General features: G+C 38.7%; 1 protein-coding gene across 1 annotated transcript in view; it reads right to left on the minus strand.

Moving 5' to 3' along the window:
- LOC124042144 (activated CDC42 kinase 1-like) overlaps positions 1–10000 on the minus strand; it is an 80444-nt gene that overhangs the window by 20454 nt on the left and 49990 nt on the right. Inside the window, 2 exon segments of the mRNA XM_046360519.1 lie at positions 5489–5683; positions 9554–9648. Coding sequence (XP_046216475.1) covers positions 5489–5683; positions 9554–9648 — 290 coding nt within the window.

Genomic DNA, 10000 nt, shown 5'->3' on the forward strand with positions numbered 1-10000 from the left:
GAGAGAGACACAGAGAGAGCGAGAGAGACACAGAGAGAGAGACACAGAGAGACAGAGACACAGAGAGAGAGACACATAGAGAGACACAGAGAGAGAGACACAGAGAGAGCGAGTGAGAGAATTGATTGACTTTCTATACCAAGAGGTTCTTTACTCTGGGCTAGCCATAAATCAGGTGTACAGTGGCTCCCCCAGGATTCACATTTGCATAACCAACCCTGGGCCACGTTCAGCTCGTTGCTAAACATTGTTGAATGTTGTCAGACTGTGTGTGTTCTACAGAGGAGAATATTTCTATTTGAAAAACCTTGCGTCCTGATGAAGGTGCCCCTGGCCTGATGATGTCATTTCAACTGCGCTTCACCTGACTAAAGTCAAATTAAACTATACTCTACTGCGCTCTACTGGTCAGAAAACCAATTTACTTTTTTGGCAACAAAGACTCAAGTGAAGATACTGTTTGATTCTCTAAGATGTTGTTGTTCCTGTATGACTCAGTTATACAGATGATGGAACTGCCAAAGCCAAGGTTGAGGGTTCAGTTCCATTTACAAATTGAACCCTCACTGAACTGTCAGAATGTTATACATTTTATCACATTTGATCAGATTTGACACGGATGGGACAGTTAGATGGAGAAAGTTATGAGGACATGTCTTTAATATGGTCCAGGTTAGTTATGAGGACATGTCTTTAATATGGTTCAGGTTAGTTATGAGGACATGTCTTTAATATGGTTCAGGTTAGTTATGAGGACATGTCTTTAATCATTAATATGGTTCAGGTTAGTTATGAGGACATGTCTTTAATATGGTCCAGGTTAGTTATGAGGACATGTCTTTAATATGGTTCAGGTTAGTTATGAGGACATGTCTTTACTCATTAATATGGTTCAGGTTAGTTATGAGGACATGTCTTTAATATGGTTCAGGTTAGTTATGAGGACATGTCTTTAATATGGTTCAGGTTAGTTATGAGGACATGTCTTTAATATGGTTCAGGTTAGTTATGAGGACATGTCTTTAATATGGTTCAGGTTAGTTATGAGGACATGTCTTTAATATGGTTCAGGTTAGTTATGAGGACATGTCTTTAATCATTAATATGGTTCAGGTTAGTTATGAGGACATGTCTTTAATATGGTCCAGGTTAGTTATGAGGACATGTCTTTAATATGGTCCAGGTTAGTTATGAGGACATGTCTTTAATCATTAATATGGTTCAGGTTAGTTATGAGGACATGTCTTTAATATGGTTCAGGTTAGTTATGAGGACATGTCTTTAATCATTAATATGGTTCAGGTTAGTTATGAGGACATGTCTTTAATATGGTCCAGGTTAGTTATGAGGACATGTCTTTAATATGGTTCAGGTTAGTTATGAGGACATGTCTTTAATATGGTTCAGGTTAGTTATGAGGACATGTCTTTAATATGGTCCAGGTTAGTTATGAGGACATGTCTTTAATCATTAATATGGTCCAGGTTAGTTATGAGGACATTTCTTTAATATGGTTCAGGTTAGTTATGAGGACATTTCTTTAATATGGTTCAGGTTAGTTATGAGGACATGTCTTTAATATGGTTCAGGTTAGTTATGAGGACATGTCTTTAATATGGTTCAGGTTAGTTATGAGGACATGTCTTTAATATGGTTCAGGTTAGTTATGAGGACATGTCTTTAATATGGTCCAGGTTAGTTATGAGGACATGTCTTTAATATGGTCCAGGTTAGTTATGAGGACATGTCTTTAATATGGTTCAGGTTAGTTATGAGGACATGTCTTTAATATGGTCCAGGTTAGTTATGAGGACATGTCTTTAATCATTAATACGGTTCAGGTTAGTTATGAGGACATGTCTTTAATATGGTCCAGGTTAGTTATGAGGACATGTCTTTAATCATTAATATGGTCCAGGTTAGTTATGAGGACATGTCTTTAATATGGTCCAGGTTAGTTATGAGGACATGTCTTTAATCATTAATATGGTCCAGGTTAGTTATGAGGACATGTCTTTAATATGGTTCAGGTTAGTTATGAGGACATGTCTTTAATATGGTTCAGGTTAGTTATGAGGACATGTCTTTAATATGGTTCAGGTTAGTTATGAGGACATGTCTTTAATATGGTCCAGGTTAGTTATGAGGACATGTCTTTAATCATTAATATGGTCCAGGTTAGTTATGAGGACATGTCTTTAATATGGTTCAGGTTAGTTATGAGGACATGTCTTTAATATGGTCCAGGTTAGTTATGAGGACATGTCTTTAATCATTAATATGGTTCAGGTTAGTTATGAGGACATGTCTTTAATCATTAATATGGTTCAGGTTAGTTATGAGGACATGTCTTTAATCATTAATATGGTTCAGGTTAGTTATGAGGACATTTCTTTAATATGGTTCAGGTTAGTTATGAGGACATTTCTTTAATATGGTTCAGGTTAGTTATGAGGACATGTCTTTAATATGGTTCAGGTTAGTTATGAGGACATGTCTTTAATATGGTTCAGGTTAGTTATGAGGACATGTCTTTAATCATTAATATGGTTCAGGTTAGTTATGAGGACATTTCTTTAATATGGTTCAGGTTAGTTATGAGGACATGTCTTTAATATGGTTCAGGTTAGTTATGAGGACATGTCTTTAATATGGTTCAGGTTAGTTATGAGGACATGTCTTTAATATGGTTCAGGTTAGTTATGAGGACATGTCTTTAATATGGTTCAGGTTAGTTATGAGGACATGTCTTTAATATGGTCCAGGTTAGTTATGAGGACATGTCTTTAATCATTAATATGGTTCAGGTTAGTTATGAGGACATGTCTTTAATATGGTTCAGGTTAGTTATGAGGACATGTCTTTAATATGGTTCAGGTTAGTTATGAGGACATGTCTTTAATATGGTCCAGGTTAGTTATGAGGACATGTCTTTAATCATTAATATGGTTCAGGTTAGTTATGAGGACATGTCTTTAATATGGTCCAGGTTAGTTATGAGGACATGTCTTTAATATGGTCCAGGTTAGTTATGAGGACATGTCTTTAATATGGTTCAGGTTAGTTATGAGGACATGTCTTTAATCATTAATATGGTCCAGGTTAGTTATGAGGACATGTCTTTAATATGGTTCAGGTTAGTTATGAGGACATGTCTTTAATATGGTCCAGGTTAGTTATGAGGACATGTCTTTAATATGGTTCAGGTTAGTTATGAGGACATGTCTTTAATATGGTTCAGGTTAGTTATGAGGACATGTCTTTACCCATTAATATGGTTCAGGTTAGTTATGAGGACATGTCTTTACCCATTAATATGGTTCAGGTTAGTTATGAGGACATGTCTTTAATATGGTTCAGGTTAGTTATGAGGACATGTCTTTAATATGGTCCAGGTTAGTTATGAGGACATGTCTTTAATATGGTTCAGGTTAGTTATGAGGACATGTCTTTAATCATTAATATGGTTCAGGTTAGTTATGAGGACATGTCTTTAATCATTAATATGGTTCAGGTTAGTTATGAGGACATGTCTTTAATCATTAATATGGTTCAGGTTAGTTATGAGGACATGTCTTTAATCATTAATATGGTTCAGGTTAGTTATGAGGACATGTCTTTAATATGGTCCAGGTTAGTTATGAGGACATGTCTTTAATATGGTTCAGGTTAGTTATGAGGACATGTCTTTAATCATTAATATGGTTCAGGTTAGTTATGAGGACATGTCTTTAATCATTAATATGGTTCAGGTTAGTTATGAGGACATGTCTTTAATATGGTCCAGGTTAGTTATGAGGACATGTCTTTAATATGGTTCAGGTTAGTTATGAGGACATGTCTTTAATATGGTTCAGGTTAGTTATGAGGACATGTCTTTAATATGGTTCAGGTTAGTTATGAGGACATGTCTTTAATATGGTCCAGGTTAGTTATGAGGACATGTCTTTAATATGGTTCAGGTTAGTTATGAGGACATGTCTTTAATATGGTTCAGGTTAGTTATGAGGACATGTCTTTAATATGGTTCAGGTTAGTTATGAGGACATGTCTTTAATATGGTCCAGGTTAGTTATGAGGACATGTCTTTAATCATTAATACGGTTCAGGTTAGTTATGAGGACATGTCTTTAATCATTAATATGGTTCAGGTTAGTTATGAGGACATGTCATTAATATGGTTCAGGTTAGTTATGAGGACATGTCTTTAATATGGTTCAGGTTAGTTATGAGGACATGTCTTTAATATGGTTCAGGTTAGTTATGAGGACATGTCTTTAATCATTAATATGGTTCAGGTTAGTTATGAGGACATGTCTTTAATATGGTCCAGGTTAGTTATGAGGACATGTCTTTAATATGGTCCAGGTTAGTTATGAGGACATGTCTTTAATATGGTTCAGGTTAGTTATGAGGACATGTCTTTAATATGGTCCAGGTTAGTTATGAGGACATGTCTTTAATATGGTTCAGGTTAGTTATGAGGACATGTCTTTAATATGGTTCAGGTTAGTTATGAGGACATGTCTTTAATATGGTCCAGGTTAGTTATGAGGACATGTCTTTAATATGGTTCAGGTTAGTTATGAGGACATGTCTTTAATATGGTTCAGGTTAGTTATGAGGACATGTCTTTAATATGGTTCAGGTTAGTTATGAGGACATGTCTTTAATCATTAATATGGTTCAGGTTAGTTATGAGGACATGTCTTTAATATGGTTCAGGTTAGTTATGAGGACATGTCTTTAATATGGTCCAGGTTAGTTATGAGGACATGTCTTTAATATGGTTCAGGTTAGTTATGAGGACATGTCTTTAATATGGTTCAGGTTAGTTATGAGGACATGTCTTTAATATGGTTCAGGTTAGTTATGAGGACATGTCTTTAATATGGTTCAGGTTAGTTATGAGGACATGTCTTTAATATGGTTCAGGTTAGTTATGAGGACATGTCTTTAATATGGTTCAGGTTAGTTATGAGGACATGTCTTTAATATGGTTCAGGTTAGTTATGAGGACATGTCTTTAATATGGTTCAGGTTAGTTATGAGGACATGTCTTTAATATGGTCCAGGTTAGTTATGAGGACATGTCTTTAATATGGTTCAGGTTAGTTATGAGGACATGTCTTTAATATGGTCCAGGTTAGTTATGAGGACATGTCTTTAATATGGTCCAGGTTAGTTATGAGGACATGTCTTTAATATGGTTCAGGTTAGTTATGAGGACATGTCTTTAATATGGTTCAGGTTAGTTATGAGGACATGTCTTTAATATGGTTCAGGTTAGTTATGAGGACATGTCTTTAATATGGTTCAGGTTAGTTACGAGGACATGTCTTTAATATGGTCCAGGTTAGTTATGAGGACATGTCTTTAATATGGTCCAGGTTAGTTATGAGGACATGTCTTTAATATGGTCCAGGTTAGTTATGAGGACATGTCTTTACTCATTGATGATTTAAGGTTAGGATTAGTTCTATCTTACTCGTCAATGCGGTCTGGGAAGCCCCAGCAGCGGTGTGGGTCGGAGTCTCCATGGCCAGTGTGGATGAAGCTGTGTTTAAGGGGCCTGCTGATGTCGTGGGCCGAAAGGCCCGCAACGGAGGTCACCACGTTCCTGGGGAACTGGCCCACCTTCAGCGTGCGTTTGTTCTGGCCCCGCCACCAGTAGTTCTCCGCTCTGACAAAGACATAGACGTACAGGTGAACGTGAGAAAAAGCACAGACACAGTGCAGACAGACAGACAGACAGACAGACAGACAGACAGACAGACAGACAGACAGACAGACAGACAGACAGACAGACAGACAGACAGACAGACAGACAGACAGACAGACAGACAGACAGACAGACAGAATCACAGCAGATAAACAAGCCCATGCATGCCACACATCTACATAAAGACATAACACATACAGGTATACATGTCTCTGGACCCACTCACTGTCACAGTCATACTCTGGAGCTAGTTTTGTCCCATGGAATAAATGTTGTGGATCTTAATGTTTTTCCTCATAATCCTGGACTATCAGACCACCATTTTATTACGTTTGCAATTGCAACAAATAATCTGCTCAGACCCCAACCAAGGAACATCAAAAGTCGTGCTATAAATTCACAGACAACACAAAGATTCCTTGATGTCCTTCCAGATTCCCTCTGTCTACCCAAGGACGCCAGAGGACAAAAATCAATTAACCACCTAAGTGAGGAACTCAATTTAACCTTGCGCAATACCCTAGATGCAGTTGCACCCCTAAAAACTAAAAACATTTCTCATAAGAGACTAGCTCCCTGGTACACAGAAAATACCCGAGCTCTGAAGCAAGCTTCCAGAAAATTGGAACGGAAATGGCGCCACACCAAGCTGGAAGTCTTCCGACTAGCTTGGAAAGACAGCACCGTGCAGTACCGAAGAGCCCTTACTGCTGCTCGATCATCCTATTTTTCCAACTTAATTGAGGAAAATAAGAACAATCCAAAATTCCTTTTTGATACTGTCGCAAAGCTACTAAAAAGCAGCATTCCCCAAGAGAGGATGGCTTTCACTTTAACAGTGATAAATTAATGAACTTCTTTGAGGAAAAGATCATGATCATTTGAAAGCAAATTACGGACTCCTCTTTAAATCTGCGTATTCCTTCAAAGCTCAGTTGTCCTGAGTCTGCACAACTCTCCCAGGACCTAGGATCAAGAGAGACACTCAAGTGTTTTAGTACTATATCTCTTGACACAATGATGAAAATAATCATGGCCTCTAAACCTTCAAGCTGCATACTGGATCCTATTCCAACTAAACTACTGAAAGAGCTGCTTCCTGTGCTTGGCCCTCCTATGTTGAACATAATAAATGGCTCTCTATCCACCAGTTGTGTACCAAACTCACTAAAAGTGGCAGTAATAAAGCCTCTCTTGAAAAAGCCAAACCTTGACCCAGAAAATATTAAAAACTATCGGCCTATATCGAATCTTCCATTCCTTTCAAAAATGTTAGAAAAGGCTGTCACTGCCTTCCTGAAGACAAACAATGTATATGAAATGCTTCAGTCTGGTTTTAGACCCCATCATAGCACTGAGACTGCGAAGGTGGTAAATGACCTTTTAATGGCATCAGACCGAGGCTCTGCATCTGTCCTCATGCTCCTAGACCTTAGTGCTGCTTTTGATACCATCGATCACCACATTCTTTTGGAGAGATTGGAAACCCAAATTGGTCTACATGGACAAGTTCTGGCCTGGTTTAGATCTTATCTGTCGGAAAGATATCAGTTTGTCTCTGTGAATGGTTTGTCCTCTGACAAATCAACTGAATGGTTTGTCCTCTGACAAATCAGTGTTCCTCAAGGTTCCGTTTTCGGACCACTATTGTTTTCACTATATATTTTACCTCTTGGGGATGTCATTCGAAAACATAATGTTAATAATGCTATGCGGATGACACACATGGTGAAGCTTCAAAATTGCCCTCGCTAGAAGCATGTATTTCAGACATAAGGAAGTGGATGGCTGCAAACTTTCTACTTTTAAACTCGGACAAAACAGAGATGCTTGTTCTAGGTCCCAAGAAACAAAGAAATCTTCTGTTGAATCTGACTGGTTCATTCTTGGGAGCAATTTCTAAACACCTGAAGGTACCACATTCATTTGTACAAACAATAGTACGCAAGTATAAACACTGTGGGAACACGCAGCCGTCATACCGCTCAGGAAGGAGACGCGTTCTGTCTCCTACAGATGAACGTACTTTGGTGCGAAAAGTGCAAATTAATCCCAGAACAACAGCAAAGGACCTTGTGAAGATGCTGGAGGAAACAGGTACAAAATAATCTATATCTACAGTAAAACGAGTCCTATATCGACATAACCTGAAAGGCCGCTCAACAAGGAAGAAGCCACTGCCTCAAAACCGCCATAAAAAAATATTTTACTTTTTGGAAAAATGTCCTCTGGTCTGATGAAACAAAAATAGAACTGTTTGGCCATAATGACCATCGTTATTGTTTGCAGGAAAAAGGGTGAGGCTTGCAAGCCGGAGAACACCATCCCAACCGTGAAGCACGGGGGTGGCAGCATCATGTTGTGGGGGTGCTTTGCTGCAGGAGGGACTGGTGCACTTCACAAAATAGATGGCTTCATGAGGTAGGAAAATTATATGGATCTCAAGACATCAGTCAGGAAGTTAAAGCTTGGTCGCAAATGGTTCTTCCAAATGGACAATGACCCCAAGCATACTTCCAAAGTTGAGTCAAAATGGCTTAAGGACAACAAAGTCAAGGTATTGGAGTGGCCATCACAAAGCCCTGACCTCAATCCTATAGAAAATGTGTGGGTAGAACTGAAAAAACATGTGTGAGCAAGGAGGCCTACAAACCCGACTCAGTTACACCAGCTCTGTCAGGAGGAATGGGCCAAGATTCACTCAACTTATTGTGGGAAGCTTGTGGAAGGCTACCTGAAACGTTTGACCCAAGTTAAACAATTTAAAGGCAATGCTACCAAATACTAATTGAGTGTATGTAAACTTCTGACCCACTGGGAATGTGATAAAAGAAATAAAAGCTGAAATATATCATTATCTCTACTATTATTCTGACATTTCACATTCTTAAAATAAAGTGGTGATCCTCACTGACCAAAGACAGGGTATTTTACTCAGATTAAATGTCAGGAATTGTGAAAAACTGAGTTTAAATGTAGTTGGCTAAGATGTATGTGAACTTCCAACTTCAACTGTATATACAGTGCCTTGCGAAAGTATTCGGCCCCCTTGAACTTTGCGACCTATTTCAATATTATCGCTTGCACAGTGCTCCTTGGGATGTTTAAAGCTTGGGAAATCTTTTTGTATCCAAATCCGGCTTTAAACTTCTTCACAACAGTATCTCGGACCTGCCTGGTGTGTTCCTTGTTCTTCATGATGCTCTCTGCACTTTTAACGGACCTCTGAGACTATCACAGTGCAGGTGCATTTATACGGAGACTTCATTACACACAGGTGGATTGTATTTATCATCATTAGTCATTTAGGTCAACATTGGATCATTCAAAGACCCTCACTGAACTTCTGGAGAGAGTTTGCTGCACTGAAAGTAAAGGGGCTGAATAATTTTGCACGCCCAATTTTTCAGTTTTTGATTTGTTAAAAAAGCTTGAAATATCCAATAAATGTCGTTCCACTTCATGATTGTGTCCCACTTGTTGTTGATTCTTCACAAAAAAATACAGTTTTATATCTTTATGTTTGAAGCCTGAAATGTGGCAAAAGGTCGCAAAGTTCAAGGGGGCCGAATACATTCGCAAGGCACTGTAAAGACAACCCATACAGGTATATAAAGACATAACACACACAGACAGGTACACACACATACACAGGTAGGTGCCGATGCAAATGCATAGCATACACACACACACACACACTCACACACACACACACACACACACACACATATACCCATGCACACAGATAAACTCTGACAGACACAAAACATACATAGAAAACCCAATGACGACAGAATATTGATTTACAGTTCATAAGTTGATCACACACACCTGCCCTCGATGATGGTGATGACGTCGTCAACCTGAATCTGAAGCTTGTCAGCCTCATCAAAGTCCTGCAGCGCACACATGTCTGTTGGCATGGTCTGGAACGGAGACACACACACACACACATAAAAACCAAGTGTGATTACCTTAAAACACACACTGCACCCCAACCAGGCACCCCAACATAGTCATTTGGGCCCAAACCCTAAATATGAAATCAGAGTGTGAGTTCTTCCCCCACAAATCTCAGTTAAGTACACATCAAGTTAGGATTCATCAGTTGGTGAGGCCTCAATGTGCCCCATGACCCATACAGTGTGCCCCATGACCCATACAGTGTGCCCCTGGCCCATACAGTACCGTAGTAGAGTCACTAGGTGGAGCTAGAGGTCCAGGTAACATATTAAGAGCTCCCACAGTCAAGACTTCAAGCTTGTCATTCAATAACGC

This window comes from Oncorhynchus gorbuscha, linkage group LG08 (assembly GCF_021184085.1).
Source record: "Oncorhynchus gorbuscha isolate QuinsamMale2020 ecotype Even-year linkage group LG08, OgorEven_v1.0, whole genome shotgun sequence".
Taxonomy (NCBI): Eukaryota; Metazoa; Chordata; class Actinopteri; order Salmoniformes; family Salmonidae; genus Oncorhynchus; species Oncorhynchus gorbuscha.